Genomic DNA, 23,343 nt, shown 5'->3' with positions numbered 1-23,343 from the left:
ACAAATAAATTTGTAATTTATCTCTTCTTTTTCCTTTTTTTTTACAGCGGCGTATGTCAGTTACTGAAGGAGGTATCCGCTATCCCGAAATATATGAAGGCGGTCGACCTAAACTTGGAGGTTTGATGGACCCTCGTCAGGGTGTCATTGACAGACATTCACGTTGTCAGACATGTGCTGGAAATATGACAGAGTGCCCAGGCCATTTTGGGCATATTGAACTCGCTAAACCGGTGTTTCATGTGGGCTTTTTGATAAAAACTATAAAAATTTTAAGATGTGTGTGTTTTTATTGCTCTAAACTCCTTGTTTGTCCGGTAAGTAAAAATGTTTTTCTCCACAGTTTTTTAGTTAAATTTAAAAATTTAACATTTAGATTTAAAAATAATTTTTCATTACTAATATGTAAGTAATGGTACTGTTGACATAGATCAATTTCCTGAAATATGTATAAGATCAAATGTTAAAGGTTTGTTAGATTTCACATCAATATAAATGATTAAAAATATAAAGAATACTGAAACCCTAAAACATGTATGGATTTCCATACATGTTTGTGTTTACGTTTCCAGTTCAAGAAAAGAAGAAAATGTGTGTGTTACATCTCTGAAATCTGTAAATTTTTTTTTCATCTACTAAATTTTGAGCATGCACCCTGAACACAGGAAAGCACATATTTCACCTTAATTCAGTTTTATTTTTATTGTTTTATAATACTGTGGAGGGATTGAAGAATGAAAGAAATTTTTTAGCAATGTATATGATCTGGAATATGATATCTGGAAGGAAGGTTGTTCCTTCCAGAAAATAGTAAAGGAAGGGAGGAATGAATGAAGAGGATGAAAAGTTAAAGTTGAACAATGAGCGGGTAGTTACTAGGTGTTTCATATGCATCAAGTGATCCAGAAATAAAGGGGCACCTCCGTAGCCAGGTGGGAAGGAGCAGCAGTGCGTAACACACGCTTCTTGATTAGACCGGGGTTCGAGCCCGTCACCACCAAATACGGAGGATGCGGAAAGGTCATTCAGGGAATAACCACCGCATATCCCGGAGCAATATGGCCTTAGTTGCTAATGCTCCTAAAAACCAAATAACAAACAAACAAACATCCAGAAATATAGTATAAAGGTGGCAGAATTTGATGCCATTTGGGATGAACACTGCATATGGAAATAGCTGCAGAAAAGGTGAAGAATGCTTGAGTGAGTTCCTTGATTAATGCGGTTCTCTTTTGATCTTCATTAAAGATTTAGAGAGGAAATGAATTACTTGCTTTGATATGGAAACAGAATTTAATGGTAGCTCATTTTGGATCTATGAGATTAATAATTTCTACACTGCGAACAGCAGATGTTCATAAGAAAGACAACACTGTACACAATATCAACTAGGTATCATATTTATGTCAAGAAAGATTAGAGGATGCATTATATCCAGAAATCTGGGTATTACTGAAGATAAATAATGCTGGAAGAAAACTTCTCTGAGAAATAAGGCAGCAGTAAATTTTAGTAGCAAGTGGACTAGATTATGAGCAATAATTTTTTGTAAGTGGAAACTTTAAGTTAGTTTAAAAGAGATTACACATGCTTTAAACTAAATTAGTGATAAATAAATGATTTAAGGTGATACAAATTTATGTATACAGTCCATTCCGGTGATTTGAGACACATCGGGACTAGTGCATTTTGGCCTGATTAAGCGGCTGCCCCAATTATCCAAAGTATCACGTAAATAGTTAAAAATACAATGTACTCCCCCCCCTTTACAATTAGTTCACTGTTCAATCAAATCACGCTACAACGAACTTACCATAGTAAAGTACCGTTCACTATACGATGTATGGTAAGCGTCGGTCATTGTGATCACGTTTGTGAATTGAATTTTAATTCTATTAAACAGCAATTCTAATTAGCCAAAATAGGAGGAATATTATCCACAGACTATAAAAGCAAAGATATATTAAGCACAAATTTATCCTTTATTACCTTACCAATTAAAAAATTAAATGATACATGAAAATTGGAATAATTAATATGTACTTACGAACTAGTTGACATTTCTGTTCACTGACATTTGTGGGTGGGGTTTAAAATTTAAAACAGTAAAAAGATAAGCAATCAATAACAAAGAACACGGCACACACAAATTGCAAATAACACGATATGTGCAAGTGAGAACAGAGTAACGAGTGACAAAGCTTTAAAAATAGGAATGAAAGAGAAGATCTGAAAATTAATTTTTTTATATGATTGAAGATTTCATGGAAGTATAAACACATTTCACCATTTAACCCACAGAATTCCAGCTGTCAGTATTATCGCAAATTCAGTAAGATCGAGTTTACTGTCTGTTTAGGATAGATTTCACTAACAGAAAAGCCCAATAAACAGGTGACTTCTAATTGTTTTTATTGTTTTATGGTGCAATAAAACAATAAAATTTTTTGCGCCACCAGTTAAATGGCTGCCCCGATTAACTGGTCGCCCAAATAACCAGAATCCACTGTATTAACAATATTATATGTATTATATTTGTGGAAAAGTTTGACTGAACCATGTGGTTACCGTTGGAGACAATCGTAGGGTAATCTCCAGTGCTGCGGTCTCCTGCCCCAATTAAACGGCATGCTGTCCCAATTAAGCGAAGTAAACCCTGGCTATTTTCTTGATTGGTTTCTGTTTTTTAAGATTTGCTCCAATTAACCGGTGGCCCAAATAACCGGAATCCACTGTATATATTATTTGTAATATGATTTAACATGACAATTCAGTGATGATTACACCTTTTTCATCTTTCTCATCATCACCCTTTTCTTCTGTTTACTCATCAGTTGTCCCAAGGAAGATGTATAATCATTTTGATGGTCTTAGTTGGCACAGTCATTCTCCTTTTGTGCGTTTTTGGAGACTTCCTGGCTGCCCAAATATAGAGGCATATAATACCTTGTGTAACCTTTTAGGAATGCCATTAGCTATAAGCTGTATTTTGTAGTTTGTGCATAATATGTGCAAAAAATTGCACATATTATGCCCACTGAAATTATAAATTCGATCTCTGTAAATTGTGACCTCCAGAATTTTGACTGAACCATGTGGTTACCGTTGGAGACAATCGTAGGGTAATCTCCAGTGCTGCGGTCTCCTGCCCCAATTAAACGGCATGCTGTCCCAATTAAGCGAAGTAAACCCTGGCTATTTTCTTGATTGGTTTCTGTTTTTTAAGATTTGCTCCAATTAACCGGTGGCCCAAATAACCGGAATCCACTGTATATATTATTTGTAATATGATTTAACATGACAATTCAGTGATGATTACACATTTTTCATCTTTCTCATCATCACCCTTTTCTTCTGTTTACTCATCAGTTGTCCCAAGGAAGATGTATAATCATTTTGATGGTCTTAGTTGGCACAGTCATTCTCCTTTTGTGTGTTTTTGGAGACTTCCTGGCTGCCCAAATATAGAGGCATATAATACCTTGTGTAACCTTTTAGGAATGCCATTAGCTATAAGCTGTATTTTGTAGTTTATTTTTATTGTTATCAGCAATATCCATTTTTCATAGAAATAGCCATGAAGGTCAAGAGTGGTTTGCGATACAAACTATTAGCATTCACTTGCTATACTGCATTACTAAAATCATTTATAGAAACTAAAACTGATGCAATATAAATAAAATATAAACTGATAAAAAGCATTACAAATATTTGAGTTAAAATAAAATTTAAAATCCTTAAAGATATAAATAGAAACCTTCATTGATAAATATTGACTCCTCCAGCCAAACATTTTATGACATATGATAATGCATTTATTTACTTGTGTTGTTGCATATCATGATTTTGTATGTGTTAGTCTTTTCCCTTATTTCTGTTAGTGTTCTGGGTATTTCATTTTATGTTGAATAGCCTCCAGTTATTTGTGATACTGTATATTGGAATCTCCATGAGTGATATGAAAATCCCTTTGGGGTGATATTAGCATTGGTGGAAGCATATCATGCAAGAAAGGCAAGCTTATACAGCATCAGCCAAAAAAAAAAAACCGCTTCCCATTTCATCCATCCGTTGGCTCCAAAAGTTTGTCCAGTTCTTCCTTGAATTTATTTAAACTATCAATTTCCACAATGACAGATGGAAGTTTGTTTCAGAAATCAACTGTGTGCTGGCTAAAGGTAAATTTTTGCACATTTATTCTACAACTGTCCTCAATTTGAGTTTATGCCCCCTCAGGTTTGTAATCTGAGCAAGAGGAAGAATCCATCAGAATTGAGCCTACTCAAACCATTTGTAGGGATATTGTTTGTTCTGGCTGATTAAAGCCAACTTTTACCTATAACATTTAACACAAGCACTGCCATGTAATGTCTGCTGTCCTATTTTATTTTAAATCTGTTAGGCCCTCTGACTGCAGGGAAAACATGTCCTTTCGGAATACAGAGTAGAGTGAAGACAAATTTACTCCCGACACACGTTAACATCAAAGAACAATTTAATATACATATAATAATATTGTTAAGTCTTAATCATACATATCACCTTATAAGACAAAATTCTCATCAGTTAACACATACATATAAAATACAGTCTTCCTGAGTAACATGAATATTTCTACTTCTCCACTTTGCAAGAGAGTTATTCACAGTTATTACAATTTACTTGTATACAATTCCATATACATATCCCATCTCTGAGAAAACACCTACAATCTGAATATTAAAAATGTTTCTCTAAAGAGTTAATATTCTATTCTTTACAATAGTCTTATGAAACACATATTACTTCTCAGGAACACCGAATGCCTTCAGGGAGTTCCAGTTGGTACTAAATCTTTCTAGTCCGAATAAATTTAGAGCTGGAGACATTATAAAAGAAAATTGGCAACTTACTTTCCTGATCAACTTGCTAAATATTAATCTGTCCTGGATATCTAAAGGCCCACCGCTCACCTCTGATATTATAGGATCCTATTTTCATGTTCTTTTTCCTCGAAAACCTTTTCTCCAGCAAACTTCGGCTTTATTTCTCAACTAGCAGGTTTCCCTTCCTCACATTTTATGCCATTACTCCACAAAACTTCCACATGAACAACCCTATACACAACTTCTCTACATACCACCCGACACCTCTACACAACGTGCAAAAAGGACAAAAGACCCCTCAAATTCGTGCCCTTCTTCTTATATATTTCTATGCCGTTTCCTTTTTTGAGGAAAATGGTCTTGACCGTTTGCAGTCATTCCTTGCTGTGTCAGGATGGCGAGTTACCAGTCAACGCCACAAAGAAAGAGTGTTATTGTACATGAGGAAGGATATTCTTCCTGTCATATTGCTTATAGAGTGTCTTGTAATCAGTCAACAGTGAATAGATTTCTTTTCAAACTCAAGAATACTGGTTCTGCTGATAGGAAAAAAGGAACCTGACTCAAACAACTATTTCTATTTGTGATGCTAGTCATTAATGTAACGTACCATCGTGAAAAATGGTTTGAACCAAAAACAAGACAGCGTTTCGAAGCACTTATGCCTTAAAAACCGTAAAGCTTTTTCATCTGTGCTGAAAAGAGAATGGGAAGAACATACAGGAGTGGTAGCAAGCGCCGTAACAGTCAGAAGACGCCTCTTCAAAAGTGGACTTGTGGCCCATCCTCCTAAGAAGAAGCCTCTCCTCACACAAAAAATGAAAAAGGCCGAGTAATTTGGTGTGAGGAGCATGTCAAATGGACCCCCCCCCCCCCGAGTAGTGGAAGTCAGTTATTGTCTCGGATGAGAAAAAATTCAGCCTGCAGGGCTCTGATTCAAGACAAACAATTCTCCGTAGACATGGTGAAGAATACCATCTAGACTGTATGGTGTCTACAGTGAAATTCCATATTAGCCAAATCATATAGGTGTGCATTTTGTATCACCTACAGTTTATAAAAGGTTCCGTAAATGCCAATGGATACATGGCTATATTGGAAAGTAATTGCTACCAATCATTAGAGGCCATTTCAACCTGCCAAGTAACTGCATCTTTCAGGACAACTCTGCTCTTTGTCATCGGGCGAAAAGCTTAAGTAGGCATTTCTGTAGTTACTTTAGCTTCATTTCTGCATTAGAGGTTCGACAGTAATGTGTTTACATTTGTTACAGGTGAAAAAATGGTTGGAAGAACGGTCCGTTACAACTGTTAGCTGGCCAGGAAACAGCCTGGCCAGACCTGAATCCTATAGAGAACTGTTGGCATCATGTGGAATCTGCAGTTGCCAGAAAGAAACCAAAAGACCCTTCACGAACTTCAGGAAGCCGTAATTCATGTTTGCAACCATGAACTATCAGCTGATTATCTTCAGAAATTGATCTTGTCGATGCATCGACGGTGTGCTGCTGTCATCAGGGCACGAGGCGGTTCAACTAAATATTAGTTTCAACTAAATATTAGAACTTTTCATTTTGTTGAAAATCCTCATTTTGGAATATTACTTAGCTTTGCCTTAACTATTAATATCTTTTGTTTATATTTCTATTTGTGATGCTAGTCATTAATGTAACGTACCATCGTGAAAAATGGTTTGAAATGTGAAATTCCTAGGTGATGCACTTTCTTTGAACACCAGTGTATATATATACACCTCGATAGGTCTATAGAAAATGCATAGGATAATATAATATACAAAACCAAAACATGGTAAATATGCCTTACCTAATTCTTACTTTAATTTATAAACTTATATACTTTGTTCTGTATCAGGTCAACAATGATAAATGAGTGCCTTGCAGTATTACTAAAAAAATCTTTCTTATTGTATTATGGTTTAGATTCAAATTATTTATGTAACTTCTAAATTTATTATATTACATCAAATCATATTTTTGGTATTCAACCTGTATATGTGTATATACATATTACCCTTTTGTACGTTATATTATCCTATGCGTTTTATAAAGATCTATCGAGATATATGTCTTAATATGAATATCTATACATGATTATCTTCCCCATAGTGTTATAAAAATACTATTTGTAAAATAATAAGAGGAGTTTACCTCAATATAGTACGTAGAACACTTCCGTATGATATTCTCCAGAAATTAAAACGAAAAAATCTAAAACTTACATTAGAGTAAAAAATAAATAATTAAATCTAACACATTGTTGTGGGCTTGTGACCAAGTACATACGAGTTGGCGACAATCCCCCCCCCCCCCCCCCACAGACACACAACGTACTACCACAGAATACGTCAGCTAGGTCAAGAACACCCCTTCACCCAGTATTCAACGAACCAACATATCAACAGGTTACAAATCTTTCCTCGTATACGCTATCGCAGGACCAGATTTCACTTTTATCCAAAGGACTACATTATAATTTACCACCTCAAACTGCCTAAAAAACAGTGCATAATTGATATTGAATTTTGACTTCGTAATGTTCCACAAAAAGATTTATTTATTCAACAAGTTAACCAAGTAGTGAATAACATAAAAGAAATGCGACTTCCTAAATTGAATACACATGACAGTTCAGCTTTATGAGAACTTCGGGGAAATAAGGACATTATTATACAGAGGGCAGATAAAGGAGATACGGTGGTAATACTAGATAAACCTGATTATATTAATAAGTTAGATTCAGTTGTTTCAGATACCTCCACTTATTTTGAAGTAGACCCGGCACTGTTTACCAATTTGGTCAATCAATACAATAAAACGTTACCACGTATCAAAAAAATGACTACATTACTATGGCCCAGTTAAAGGAATTGAAGACCAGAACATACAATATTCCTGCACTTTTCGGGCAGGTAAAATTACACAAGACTGGATTTCCTATCCGACCTATTGTTTCTTACATGAACTCGGCATTTCCATCCTTAGCCACACATGTATATAGCATTATAAAACCCTTTAGACAGGTAATACAATTTGGGATTAAGAACTACGATACATTATTTAATAATCTTGAAGACTGTAGACTTGATGACAATGACAATTTATTCTCACTAGATGTTACCTCATTATATACGAATGTATACGTTGAATACATATTACATATTATTTGGGATATGTTAAATAAAAACTCGATACCGATTAATTATACGAAGCTACCTATTAAGGATATTTTTCACTTGATTAAACTGTTAGTTGAGGCCAACTATATCACCTTTTGAGACAAGGTGTACAAACAAATTTTTGGATTGCCAATGGGTTTGAACTTGAGCGGCTTAATGTCAGAGATCTATCTCTCAACGATTGAGCATATACATTTAACACCTTTTCGACCCTGTATCACATACTGTGGGAAGTATTTAGATGATGTTCTAGTTATTACTGATAGTAGTACTATCCAAGACATTTTACATTCGTTTAATAATATTCATTCTAGACTCAAATTTACATTGGAAAGGGAGGATATGGATACAAAGTCATTAAACTTTCTAAATTTCACTCTTATGGGACTCGAATAAAATCCAATTTAGCATCTATCGAAAACCTACAAACACCGGTATGCTTCTACATTATAATAGCTATCACCCGTTCATCTACAAAAGATTTATTATCTTTAATCAATTTCTAAATTCCTATAAATATTCAACGACGGAATCTGCTTTGGGCTCAGAAATACAAATATTAACTAGCGGGTTCTTATATAGGGGTTATCCCCTTGCCACAATAAATCGGATTAGGGTACAAGCTAAGGATAGGATACAAAATACTACACCAATCAACAATAGTTATATCAAAAAATACTTTATTTCTGTCCCATATGTTGAACAGTGGCACAAACAGCTTAACAGATTCTTGAGATACTGAATTTAAAATTGTAGCCAGGCCAATACGGAAATTACACACTATACTGAACAATCGCTCGGTTCTTTCCGCATTCACAACACAAATTAATGATCTGGTATACAACATTTCTTGCGGTGATTGCGACTCGTCTTATCAAGGTTCGACGCAATTTTCTCTGAATATTCATGTAAATCAACATGAAGCCTTAGTTCGTGCTTCTCGTTCGGCAGCGTCAGAATTAGCCTTTCATGCCATTAACAAAAAACATATTTTTTTATTTAACAAGACCAAAATACTTAATGTTCAATGTAATTGTACGCGACTATTAATTGCAGAAACCATAGAAATTAAATTACACAAGAATTCTGTTAATGTTCGGCGGCCATATTTGATCTCCGATGCGTGGACCTTTACGCCCATGCGCAAAGACAAATAATCACTATTCAAGTTTCAGGTTCAACCCTATTCAGTAATTTTCATTCCTGTGATCACGACATATGGTCGAAAAACTTTGTCAGCTTCAGGAAGGAAAATCGTTTTCAATATTTTGTTAGATTATTTTTAATTGTGTTAAATTGGTTTTTAATTATTTATTTTTTGCTCTAATGTAAGTTTTTGATTTTTTAATTTTAATTTCTGGAGAGTATCATACGGAAGTGTTCTACATACTATATTGAGGTAAACTCCTCTTATTATTTTACAAATATTAATATCAACGTAGAACGTATTGAGTATTACAGCTCTGATTCATACTATGTACAACACATTATGGATGTAATGCATCCATTGCCACAGCAAGTGCATTAGCCTATAAATACAGTTAATAATGTCAGTATATTAATGATTAACTTCCAACTGCTCATATATATATTATTATTATTAATCATATGGTACAAGAAAGGCTTTTGCTGCACCAACCAAAAACAAACTTCTGAGTTACCGTGCGTGCGTGTGTGTGTGTGAGAGAGAGAGAGAGAGAGAGAGAGAGAGAGAGAGAGAGAGAGAGAGAGAGAGAGAGAGAGAGAGAGAGAAAGAAAGAAAAAGAAAGAAAAGAGAGTTAGCAGTAGAATGGAGAAATACTGCTTTTCTCCATAGAGGCTGGGTGTGCCACATATATATAATTATTATATTATCTCCTAACCTACCATTAGGGCTTACAATACTGATCAAAATCTTAATATCAGTATTTTTAATGTATGAAACCTGGATACCGATATCCAGTTTTTGGAATATCAGTATTTCAAACAAACGTTTTTCTCAATAAATTTTGAGACAATTAGGTGCAATAAAGTAAGGGAAAAAAACAAGTACTGTAATTACTTGAATTCATGTTTTAAATAAACTTTTATTGCAATAATAAATTTTCTGAAAAAAAATCATTAAAATACAGTTATTCTAAAAACAAAAAAAATACATATTTTTACTGCAAAGTTTAGTTATATTTAAGCATCCACATTACCTGTCCGAATAAAGTGAGGTCTTAAGAAACATAAACAATCAATAGTATGATCGTTTAAAATGGATCTAATTTTGGTACATATGGTATTTGATTAGCAGCAGAAAACGCCCTTTCGGATTCTATTCTGGTACTATTGTACTGAGATAATCATAGACGATCTCAGTCCATATTTTCTAGGCTTTAAACATTTTTAGCAAAAATAGTTAAAAGTATTTCATTAATTTCCAACTCAAGTCCATCTTTTAAAATCTCATTGGAGTCTGGCAATTTCTTATTTTGGAAAGAATTTGTGGAACACTGATGTTCTGTTCCATGTCGGTCTTCCATGATTGAATTATGTTCATCTTTTTCTGAAGGAGAAAGATGTTTTATTAAATGAAGTATAATTTTCACTATTGTATCTTTATTGAGTCTGGGAGAGAGCAAAGAGTGCAGTTAAGGAATTCTTCACATACATAAATGCAAAGAACAGAAGGACAAATCAGATTAGACCCTTATGTAATGGACGTAGGATAGTATTAGATAACATAGCTGAAGTTGCAGATGAACTAAACAGTTACTTTGCATCAATATTTACATAAAAAAACCCTTTGTGTCAATGAGATATTATAGAAGTGAAGTTGAAAAAAATTAACGATGTTGAAATTTCAAATGATTATTTAATGAGAACTTTTGCACCTACAGGCGAGTAAGGCTCCTGTGGTTGATGGCATATACCCTATAATCTTAAGAGGTGGCAAGTGAGTGCATTGAACCATTAAGGCTAGTTATGAGAGCATCACTGGACCCAGGAGAGATTCCGTTGGATTGGTGTAAATTGGAACATAAAGGCGGTTCTAGGAGTGTAACGGGAAATTACCGACTAGCTAGTCTAACAGTAGTAGGGAAATCATGGAGGGATCAAGGGTGGAATTCAGGATCATTTAGATGGAAACGGAATTCTGTAGGATACACAGCATGGTTTTGTAAACGGAAAATCAGGTTTAACAAATCTAGTCAGCCATTTTGACAGGTCACTCGTGAGCTGGATTTAGGGAATAATTTCGACATGTTTATTTGGATTTCAGCAAAGCATTTCACTCAGTCCCACATGAGTGGTTACTTTATAAGTTGGAGCAGGCTGAAATCATAGGGAAAAATCCTTAGATGGATAGCATGAGGGCACAAGGCAGAGGGTTGTGATAAATGGTTATTCCTCAGATTGGGTTAATGTAAGAAGTGGGGTTCCCCAAGGATCAGTATCGGGACTACTGTTGTTTTTGATTATCTTAAATGACATCTATGATGGGATGGAAGGCGAGAGGTCTAACCTTGCAGATGATATAAAGATCAGTAGAGTAGTTAATGATTGCCGCCAAGTAGAGCTTCTTCAGAGTGACCTAGATAGACTTCCAGGATGGTGAGAAAAGTGGCAGCTATGCTTTAATTCAGCAAAATGTAAGGTCTTACACCTGGGGAACAGCAAACCCAAAATAACTTATACATTTGGTGGAGTTGAACTAAAGTTTGTAGTGGAGGAACAGGACTTGGGAGTTACGATACAGTGTTGCATGTCCAATATGTTGCATGGTGTCCTATCGATGATTTATCGAACATTTGCTAGTAGAGATAACGACGTCATAATTGCATAAAGGTGGTTGTAACCTCTATGTGATTAAATTATAAATCATTATTTTTTTTTTAATTAGTACCGAACAATCGGTATTTTTTGTATCAACACTGGTATTTCAATCCCAGAAAAAATGACTTTGATCCGGGTATTGGAAGCCCTACCTACCATCTAAGGCAACGTTACCCAACCTTTTTTGACCCGATGTCCCCTTACAAAATCTTTTTCTGCCCAATACCCCCCTCAGATTAAGTATATGCCAATGCTTCCTATTCTTCTCTTAAAATACGAGTGATGCATAAAAGGTATTTTCAGTGATTATTACTGATTGTTTTTATCATGCCTTTTTATTGCACTTAGATTACACATCAAAGTCTTACTATGATTTATTAATATACATAGTTATAGAAAAGTAAATAAAATGAGATTATGAAATACTAGTGTGATCCTTGAGCTTGATGAGTTTTGGCCAACTTCACAATATCTGAAGGTATATACTTGGATAGTAATAGTCTTAAGTCACCACGACTAACAATATCCAAATGGTTTTGATTCTTCACTAGTATGCGATTCACTGCACTAAATCCTCCTTTGACGAGATAAGATGGAAAGGCAATATAAAGAAGTTTTGCTTCTTCATAGAGCAGGAAATTTCACATGACTTGATGTGCTCTGCTGTTGAAGATATGCTTCGATTCTTTATCATCTTGAAGCTCAACAATTTCTTATTGCAAACTAAGTTCTTGTTCTTCTGCTTTGCAAATGAATGGATTTTGTTACCCAGACAGGTATTTTCAAATCAATCAAATCTTTAAAGCGATTCTCAAAGTCACTTTTCAGTGACTGCAGATGCAAGCAATATTCTTCCAACTCACAGACTAAATAGGATGTTTTTATGCTGTTCATGGTAGGAAACTGCAAAAAATACTCTTCTGCCAATATTATGTTTAAACAACTCCAACTTCATGATGAAAGTAGATATTACAGTTTTTGTCTTAACTAAATTGAAATTATCACCTTGAAGCTGCATATTCATTTTGTCATAAATGTTGGCCTAATATGCCACATCTCCATTCAAAAAGTTTAACTTTCTTGCATAATTCATGGTCAACAGACTGCAGAAATTCTATAACAATGTCAAATAAAATACAGAAATGTTTCAAGCATGAGCCTTTGGAGAGCCATTACACTTCAGTATGAAGAAGAAGAAGAAGTTATTCAAACTCCTCATCATTGTCTTCACACAGCTGACAGAACAATCTGCTATTTAATGAGGCCCCAGGTGCCAAGCGTTTGTGGCTGAGCGATTTTTCTCTGTGACTTTCAGTGTGATTTCTTAAAAGTGATATACAGTTATTTTACGTTCCTCTCATTAAGCATTGTTTTTATTTAATAACAGCTTTTGTCAAAAAAGTTCTTCTACAGAGCAAGAAAGGGAAGCCACCTTTCTTTTTTCTTATAGATTTATTGCTAACCCCATACTACTTTACGCTTGGTCACACCAGGCACTACTCCTGCCTTCCTGTGGCGGGGCCGGAAACCTTGGTAGAAAAGCTCATCTGCCAAGGGCGAAAAGGAGCAAAATGTGTTTCCACCTCTAGAGTCGACAAGCTCTTGACCAGAGAATGATACTGATTTTGACATCATACAACCAAAGAGGTTGAAAACTAATTCACCAACAACAGATTTTCCTGCATTTCTAATTATGCACTCGCTTTCAGACCAACTTGTCAGCAAGTTATCTCCTTTCCTCATCCAGAAAAACCTGGAGAGTATTGCTGGATCTCCTAAGACTGTTAAAAGGCTACAATCTGGAGACCTACTGTTAGAAACAGCAAACTGTAGACATTCAGAGAAACTTCTACAACTGACAAATTTTGCAGGTATACCAGTGAGTGTATCTCCTCCTAAAACATTAAATACATCTAAAGGTGTGATATCTAGCGCCTGGAATCTGTTGAATGTGACAGAGGAAGAAATAATTCAAGAACTTCATGATCAAAATGTTATTGAAACTAAAAGAATCGTGATTAAAAAAGACAATAACCTTACACCCACTACGATTATTATCCTTACATTTAATTCCCCAAACCTACCATCATCAGTGAAAGTGGGTTATCTTCTTTGCCGTATTCGTCCATACATACCCAATCCTTTGAGATGTTACAAGTGCCAAAAGTATGGCCACTCTTAAACAACATGCAGAGGAAACCCAGTGTGTCCCAACTGTGGCTCTTCTGATTATACACAATCTGAATGTTTGGCGACAGAAAAGACTTGCCCCAACTGCAAAGGCAACCAACCTGTGCACTCAAAAACTTGTGACAGATGGAAGGCGAAGAAAAAAATTGTTAAATATAAGGTTGAGAACAAGGTAACCTATCAAGCAGCAAGAAAAATAATTGCTCCTACTATGCCCAAATGTACATATGCTAATATTGCACAAAAACAACAGTGTCCACCCAAACTGATGTTACAGTCCCCTTTAACATATCAATCTCCGACTGGGCTCGAGTTGTCCTCTCTCAGTAACACACCTCTTACGGTACCGGTGACATGTCCTTCCCCACCCGTGATTGCTATTGCATCACATAGTAAAAGTTGCATACAAAAAGTTTCAAAAAAAATATTCAAAACACCTCCATGGATACTAATTACTCATCCAACCAGGAAGATCCGATTTTAGAAATATATGTGGAACCCGGTAAAGATCCCTCCAGTTCTTTTAGTTACCGGCCAATTTCATTTTCCAGTTGCCTCGGTAAAATCCTTGAGAAAATGATCCACAGACGACTCGTTAGGATAATTGAAGACCAAAATCTAATGAGTAATAGTCAACATGGCTTTCGCCAAAACAGGTCTGCTTTAGATCTTATGATCAAGGCCCAGTTCTCAATGCTTCTGTCCGAAATGAATGAAATGTTATGGTCTCCATCAACATAGAGAAGGCATTTGATACCACCTGGTATCACAGCATTCTTAGAGACTTTCATGCCCTTGGTCTACGAGGCAACCTGCCTATATTGATTAAGAACTTTTTATGGAGTCGTTCTTATCAAGTACGATATTTTAACTCCCTTTCTATGACGTTCTTGCCGGAAGGAGTTCCGCAAGGGTCTGTACTGAGTGCAACTCTTTTTTTTGCCATTAGAATTGACTCCATTACTAAAGAACTTTCAAATACTGTTGAGGCTTACCTTTATGCTGATGATCTTTCTCTTTCTTGCCATTCTCAGAACATGAGATCTATTGAACGTGAATTGCAGATATCACAAAATAAAATACAAAAGTGGGCAGTGCTCAATGGTTATCGTCTTTCACAACAGAAAACTGTCGCTATACATTTTTGCAATCAATGCAAATCACATTCAGATCCCAAATTTCACATATCAGACTTTACCATTCCGATTGGCAATAGCATCAGATTCTTGGGGTTAACCCTTGACAAGAAGTTAAACTTCCTTGAATGTATTAAATTCGTACATAATACCTGTCTCAAAAAGCTCAATATAATAAGAGTTTTATCCGCCCTGTCTTGGAGAGCAGATCGTACCTCGTTTCTTCGACTATATGGAGCATTGATTAGGTCACGTTTGGATTATGGTGCTCCAGTCTACGATTCTGTTCGAAAGATTGTATTATGCTGGCTGGATCTTTTACAACACGGTGCATTACGGATTGCACTTGGAGCCTTCAGGACATCTCCAACTCAGTCTATACATTGAAGCTCACGAACCCCCTTTGCACCTCCGCAGAAAAATGTTACTACTGAAGTATGCAGCCAAAATAAAAAGTTGCTGTTTGCATCCTATTCACTCATACCTCTTCAATCCTCAACTAACTAATCTCCACAGAAATATCACAGAGTTGGAAAGTTCCGCTTCACAATAGTCAACAGGTAATGAATTACTTTCATCCACCTTGGACTACCCCTCCTCAACTGAAATTTGATACTTATTTTCTTCTATGGGATAAGAATCTTCTACTGACTCTCAACCTGAAACAACTCTATGCAAGTCATATTCAGAGCCATGTTGATTTCCTGCCCATATATACCGATGGATCCAAATCTCAATCAGAACTACATGGAATAAAATTAGCTCTAGAAAATTTGAATCTTTACCCATCTTCAAAATATTTAATTTTCACAGACTCAGCTCAATTAGAGCAGTGCAAAATCCATTCCATATGAAAAACCCTGTTTTAAACCAAATCAGGAAGTTGCTCTTGAAAATTGAACAGTGTAACAATTAGTGAACTTTTGTTGGATTTCAGCACATTCAGGGATAAAGGGAAATGAACCGGTGGATATATCAGCAAAAAATCCCTCCACATTAGATTTGACCTCTGCTCATATTCCAGCCTCTGACCATGATATCATCATAAAAGCAGCATGCCTTGAACAGTGGAAAAAGCTATGGCACCCAGACTAATAACAAACTTTTCCAATTGAAACAGGAACCAAAATTTTGGCACTCAAGCATCCAACCAACAAGAAAGGAAGAAGTAGTACTTGCACGGGCAAGAATATGACATACTCATCTGACCCACCTCCATCTACTCATAGGTGATGATCTTTCTCAGTGTCCACACTGCTCAGTACATCTAACAATCAAGCATATTCCTGTTGACTGTCCTTAATATAACCAAGACAGAACATCAGTTCTGCTTTCTCTAATAAACTACAACAACCAATATCACTAGAGCATATTATAGGCGACAAAGCAAACATTAATGAACTTTTCTGTTTTCTGAAAAAAATTAGAATTTATTATTGCTTCTGAATAGTTTCTAAAATGACATTGAAATAAATGCCTTCAATTCTGAATTATTTCCTAACACATCTCTATGGACAGGCGCACTATAGCCAGTGTAGCTTATGCACCATTAACACACACAAGCATATTTAATGAATATGCTTTAATCTTCTTTATCACTGATATTATGATGGCCATAGTTAAATGAAGCCGTTGACAAATTTTTTTGGCGACAAGATGTTGATGAATGACACAGTGGATAGAAAATAGATTTGGAATTTATTTTCGTAAAAATGTTATTAAACCCATGTGGTGACCCAGCATTGGTTGTGCTCCATCTGTTGCACATGACATATTCTTCATTGGAATCTCTTTGCTCTTTAGGCTCTCCCTTTGCGTTGGTTGTCATTGATTTGCAGAACATCATTTCTTCATTTTTGATAAATTGTACGTAAGTCATTTGTATCGCTTCATTGTCTCACACCATTGTTTAATCCAATTGTATCCCAAATTCATAGTTGCACAGATATGCACATGGTTGACTTTTGATGTCTTTACTCATTTCCTCAATACGGTGCATTACAGTGTTGTTACTGAGATGGATGGATTTCAAAATATTCGTTGCATTCATTTTGAGAACAGTAGTTAGAACTTCAGACACACATGTCAGAACTAATGTTTCGCCTACTGTGTTAGATAGTCCACATTTTGGACTATCCAAAATGTAAGTTTAATAAAATTAAACTTAAAAAAAATGCTCCAAATGTCAATGTCTCCCTAATGAACCCAAACGCCTCCTAAAGTTTGTAGTCCTGTTAATATCCCCAGGGGAGTGCTACTGCCCATGTTGGGAATTGCTGATCTAAGGTCAGATTATGAAATATAATGAAAAATAAAGAAACCTTTTCCTCTTTTTCATAACATAACCTAAATCGGAAATATAGTGAAATCATTCATGAACTCCAAAAATTTGCTTTTAATTATGAGAAAAAACTTTTTTTTTTTGTCCTCGCCTTTTTCCCATTATATGTATGAGGTCAGTGTTTTTACTGTTTTCGCATGAAATTTTTACGGCCAGATGCCCTTCCTGATGCCAACCCTCACCTTTTATCCGGGCTGGGGATATGCGGTGGTCATTCCCTGACCTTCTGTATTTGGTGGTCACAGGCTCAAACCCCAGTCTAATCAAGAAATGTGTGCTACGTATTGCTGCTCCTGTCTACGGAGGCGCCGAGAAAAAACATAATAAAGAACATAAAAATGAACGGAACAGTGCTTTTTCAGAAAAAAAAATCAAATTCGTTAATACAATTCATATATAGTTGCACCTCAATACCTATTTGCAATTTGATTAATAATATTCTGAAAAGTATCTTCATGATTTTTCCCATAAATTTGACGGCACCTATATTCATTCATCTGAGCCGCCATTTAGTCTTTTAGTCACACTTTTTGTTCTCTTCCAATGGGCTTCAATGTTATTCGTATGTGTTCTGTATGTGGATCTACAAAATATATATATAAAAAAAAAATAACATGGGCTATGTTAGGGTAACTAAGAGTAGAAACAGGTGCGTATATACCAATGCTAGGACTATAGTTAATAAATTTGATGAGCTTGAAGTGTTAGTCAAGACATCAAAGACAGATATTGTTGGGATATTAGAGACATGGTGTCACAAGGACATAAGCAGTGCAGAATCGGAATTTGGGGAGTACAATGTGTACAGAAAGGATAGACAGGACAGAAAGGGAGGAGAGGTTATGCTATTAGTTAAGAAACACATAAAATCTAAGGAAGTGCATCCAGTTGATGTTGGTGGAAAATGCAATGTTGCAAGTCTGTTTGGTGTGACATAAGCACTGGGAAAGGAAAAATGAGAGTGGGTATATGTTATAGTCCTAATGAATCTGATGAGTATAATGAGCAATTGTGCAGAGAAATAGAGAGAGTGGGCCAGTAAATCAGTGTCTTATAATGGGGGATTTTAATTTCCCAGATATTGACTGGAATTTGTGGGTTGGTCACTCACACACTTGCAAGGTCTTGTGGATTTATTGGATGATTGTTTTTTTACAGCAGAATGTTCGGGAGGCAACTAGAGGGAGTAATACCCTTGATGGTGATTATTAGTAGTGATTCTTCATGCATTAAGAATCTGCAAATAAAGTAACCACTAGGTTGCAGTGATCACAGTGTGCTGAAGTGGAATTTATTCAAAGAGGTAACTACCATCAGGAGTAAAGCGAAGGGTTTTTCTTTTGTAAAGGTGACTACAGTGGTCTGAGACAGTATTTAAATTCTATACAGCGGGACCAACTGATGAGGTTACCAATAGCAAATTCAAAATGGGAAGCATTCAAAGAAATAATCTTGGAAGCTACTAGGCTTTTCATACCAACTAAGAAATATTGTTTAAGATTTAGGATGTCAGATGATCTAATTAGTTCATCTGACATCCTAAATGGATGTCAGATGAACTAATTAGACATGTGGCAGAGAAGAAAAATGTGCAGGATACACATAAATTAACAGGTGACACAGAAGCGTATGATAGATATAAGCTGGTCTGTAACCAAGTCACAAAAGAGATTAGGCAGGCAAAGGCAGATTATGAGAAATCATTGGCAAAGGATGTAAAAAAACAGCAAAAAGTTCTTTACTTATGTAAACTCTAGAAGGAAGGGGGATGAATCAGATTTGTCCACTTGATATCTATGGTTCAACTGTTGATGATTCTGTTCAAGTAGCTAACAAACAAAATGAATATTATGCATCTGCATTCACACATGAGGAGTTATTTGGGGAGGGGAATGCTAGATAATCTTGTAATAACTGAGAGTAAAGTGGAGGAGAAATTGTTGAAGATGAACATAAGAAAGACACCTGGGGTGGATGGAATCTATCCAATTATATGGATAAAGGGATGGTTGAGTGGGAGAAGATAGAGAGTGGTGATCAATGGACACTGCTCTTCGTGCACTAATGTTATTAGTGGAGTCTCCCAGGGTTCAGAGTTGGGTCCATTGTTGTTTTCTGTATTCATTGATGATGGTATATCAGGCTTAATGTACAAGTTTAGAAACGATACGAAGGTCGGCAGGGTTGTTAATGACAGTACACTGCTGCAACAGGATCTAGAAAAGTTGAGAGGTGGCAACTGAAGTTTAACCTTGACAAATGTAAAGAACTGCACATGGGAAGCAGTAACTCCAGAGCAACGTATCAACTGTGTGGTACTACATTGACAGTGGTTGAGAATGAAAAGGACCTGGGGGTAATTGTGCAAGCAGATATGAAGTTTTCTGAGCAGTGCAGACAGTCTGCAAGAGTAGCCCATGGTGTCTTGTCAATGATATACAGGAATTTTTCCAGCAGGGATAAGAATGATTATCCCTTGTACAAGGCAATGATCAGACCATACCTTGAGTAGTATATACAGATCTGGAGGCCTCATTTTTAGAAGGATGTAGAGCTGCTAGAACAAGTACAGAGAAGGCCAACAAGATTAGTGAATGGAACAAACGGTTGCTCTTACAAAGAAAGGCTTAAGTTTTGCAAATTACAATGCCTGGAGACTAGGCACCTGCGGGGTGATCTGATTGAGGTGTATAAAGGCTGAATGGTTTGAGCATGCTCACTGCTGATGGGAGTGTTCATCTTGTTCAGAATAATCGCCTCAGAGGGCATAAATTCAAATTGAGGAAAGACAGTTGTAGGATAGATGTGCAGAAGTTTGCTTTTAGCCAGTAGGTGGTTGATTGCTGGAACAAACTGCATCTGTCATTGTAGAAGTTGATAGCTTAAAAACAGATTCAAGGCAGAACTGGGCAAACATTTGGAGCAAGTGAATGGGTGAAATGAGAAGGGGTGTGCGTTTTTTTTTTTTTTTTTGGCTGATGCTAGACAGAGAGCAATTCCAAAAAAGGGCAGTGGGTACATGCCCACCAGAGGGAAGAGAGGGGTGTGCAAGGAGGGGATGGTTAAGGAACCTCAAGAGACAATTCATGGTCAGAAATCATAGAGTTTCGTCATGCTGTTAGAGCCAGATAGCGGTCTATGGTTGACGTAACCGTCGGGCGACCTTGGCCAGCTCTTCTTGTAATGGTTCCTGTCTTTTGAAACTGTTTCCGTAGTACCGAAAACAAGGAAGCCGGGCAGTCACAAGCAGCAAGTTGGCTTAATGTGTCACACAGTGACACATTAAATCAACTTGCTGCCTGCGACTGCCCGGCTTCAAGTCGTCCAATAGCCTGCTATCTCAAAGACTCATCTAAACAATGATGACTTGTCATCCTTTGTACTGAAGACGTGACTATCCCATTGAGCAAGTCAGAAACTGGGAATGAAGTGACGTGATCGCAACCTGTGTTTTTATAGGTATGAATAATTTGCATAATGTGTAGCTCCGTAAGATAGTAGATCGATTTCTATTGGATACTCAGAATGTGCATGCCAGAATGCCTGTTATATCAATTATTCTCCTTCGGCAACACTGTTCACAATTTTGAATCAAGAAAAACCTTTTGTTCTGTTATTTTTGTTGAGCAGTGTAATTAGCGCTATGTGGCTTCAGTATATCATATCTGTAAATTTTGTGTTTCTAAGTTGTTCGTTTTTATGTCAAGTAATGCCTTGGTAACGCAAGAGTGTGCGATTCTGTGGGAGTGCCTTCATGGCTAATACATTTAATACAATTGCTATTCTTACACACCATTTGGAAAAGGCTTGGGTTCGATACTCCTATCGGGATGGGAGTAAATTTCGTGGAATTTCTTCCCCACCAAGCTCAAGTTAGTTGGTCTCAGGCGAGAGTTGCGTGGTTTCTCTCTAACAAAGATTCGGGTTTTTTAATTCGACTAAAGAATATGAGCAAAACGCAGACACAATTTACTGACACCTCACAGATTTTGTTGCTTTGGCACTTCACACACTTCAGAAATCCTCAAGTTTTTCATCAAACACTACTCTCATTTTATAAAGATGTTCACGAAAGATAACAATTAGTAATGGAAACAGGAGTAAGTCATTACTTCAGCAGTAAAAAAAAAAAAAAATAATGAAGCTTGTGCACCCTGTATGCACAAGGGATGTTTTGTGTGAGAGCATCCTTGGCTTTGAAGAGGTTAGCGAAATACATTCGTCTAATAGTATGTCGTCACAATCATACTTCCTGCAGTTACTACTGCAGGAGCTAGTGGCAAGACCAGTGAACTAATTATAGGAAACTCACTCAGATTCGGATTAATCATAGAAAACGTTTGGTCCTTGAGGTTGTCACAGACATTCTTTCAGATATGCCAGACAAGCTGTACTTGCTACCTGGGATGGAACTGATATTTGGATGACAGTCGAGTCAAGTGGACCCAATTTCGGCAAAGTCTGGACGGTCTGCGACAGCCAAATCCTCTGCTTGCACCTTCACAACGATGGGACTGTTAATAATCCTGGGTATAATCCATAAACATGCTGAGGGTGACCACCCAGGTGTGAACCAACATAAGCAGGGGTCGAGGTGTGACACCCACACCACATGGAGGAATTCCGCACCTCTGTGTTACCAAGCAATACTAGGAGGTAGATGACTCTCATCAACTGGTGCAGTACCACCACTTTGCTTATTGGAGGCTTGAAGTGGTGGAACCCATGTTTAGTCTCAAGAGCGAAGTTCCGGTCAACCTACCCCATCTCTTTCATTATGTAGTATGACTGATGATTTTTGAGGTTATGATGGATATTATGGCGAGATCCAGTCTTCCTTATATTCGAGGGTACAGCTCTAAAATGGTGATCACAGGTCAGCTGCTAGTTAGTACACCAGACCAAACCTATTGGTAACTCTCTAAGAGGCTTCTGGATCAGCTAGTTTATAATCTTGCTACCTCTACTCTGCCAGACAGTGACTGGAGGGACTTCAAGTAGTGTGTATGTGGGGGTGCATTGTCAAGGCCACGTTATATCAAGGATCTGGGTATATTCGTACCATGTGTGTGCCATATCCAAAAATTTCATTACTTCATACAGTATGTTCCCCCCATTTTTTCTTACTATTGAATACACCATGAATTGTCAAACTAATAGAGTACGCTTATCCGCGAAAAGATCTAAACCTCCCAAACACTTCCTAGTTCATTTCACAAATTCAAATATACGTGGTCTCAATTCTGATCTCACCAATGTGAATTTCCACTTGCAGAATTTCCACAAAGCCCCATTTACTTTTTCTGACAGAATCTCAATTATTGGTTGATTCAACTACTGTTCATCATAGTTGCCCAAACTATTTGCCATAGGATTCCTTTTGCCTCAAAGGTGGTACTTGTGCATATATCCGTTCCGATATTCCTTGTCAGAGACTTGGTAATTTGGAATCTCCTATTTTCAATCTTCTCTGGCTTAAAATCTCTCTACCTCATTGTGTCAAATTCATCTGTTGGCTCTACCGTTCTCCCAACTCCACTAAGCACTTGGAGCTCTTTGACTTCCTCTCTTTACAACTTGACTTTCTCCAGTCCAACTTTCCTAACAGTTAGGTAATTTTCCTTGGTGATTTTAATGTTCACAACTCGAGCTGGCTTCTGTTTTCTAGTCACACCGTCCCAGATGTTTGAGATGCTGAGGCTTTTGCAATTACTATTGTCCTTGCACAGATTGTTCATTTACCTACAAGAATACCAGACAATCCTAACCATAAAGCCAACACACTTGATGTTTTTCTCACAAACAACCCCTCTAA

General features: G+C 36.6%; 1 protein-coding gene across 1 annotated transcript in view; it reads left to right on the top strand.

Annotated features, from left to right (window-relative positions):
• The window catches only part of Polr2A (RNA polymerase II subunit RpII215), a 231,014-nt gene that overhangs the window by 3,034 nt on the left and 204,637 nt on the right, over positions 1-23,343 (top strand). The window contains exon 2 of the mRNA XM_090376751.1: positions 48-317. Coding sequence (XP_090232877.1) covers positions 48-317 — 270 coding nt within the window. The remainder of the gene's footprint in view (positions 1-47; positions 318-23,343) is intronic.

Source organism: Mastigoproctus giganteus, chromosome 1 (genome assembly GCF_048544385.1).
Source record: "Mastigoproctus giganteus isolate SK-2022 chromosome 1, ASM4854438v1, whole genome shotgun sequence".
Lineage (NCBI taxonomy): Eukaryota > Metazoa > Arthropoda > Arachnida > Uropygi > Thelyphonidae > Mastigoproctus > Mastigoproctus giganteus.
This window is presented reverse-complemented; position numbering and strand designations above follow the sequence as displayed.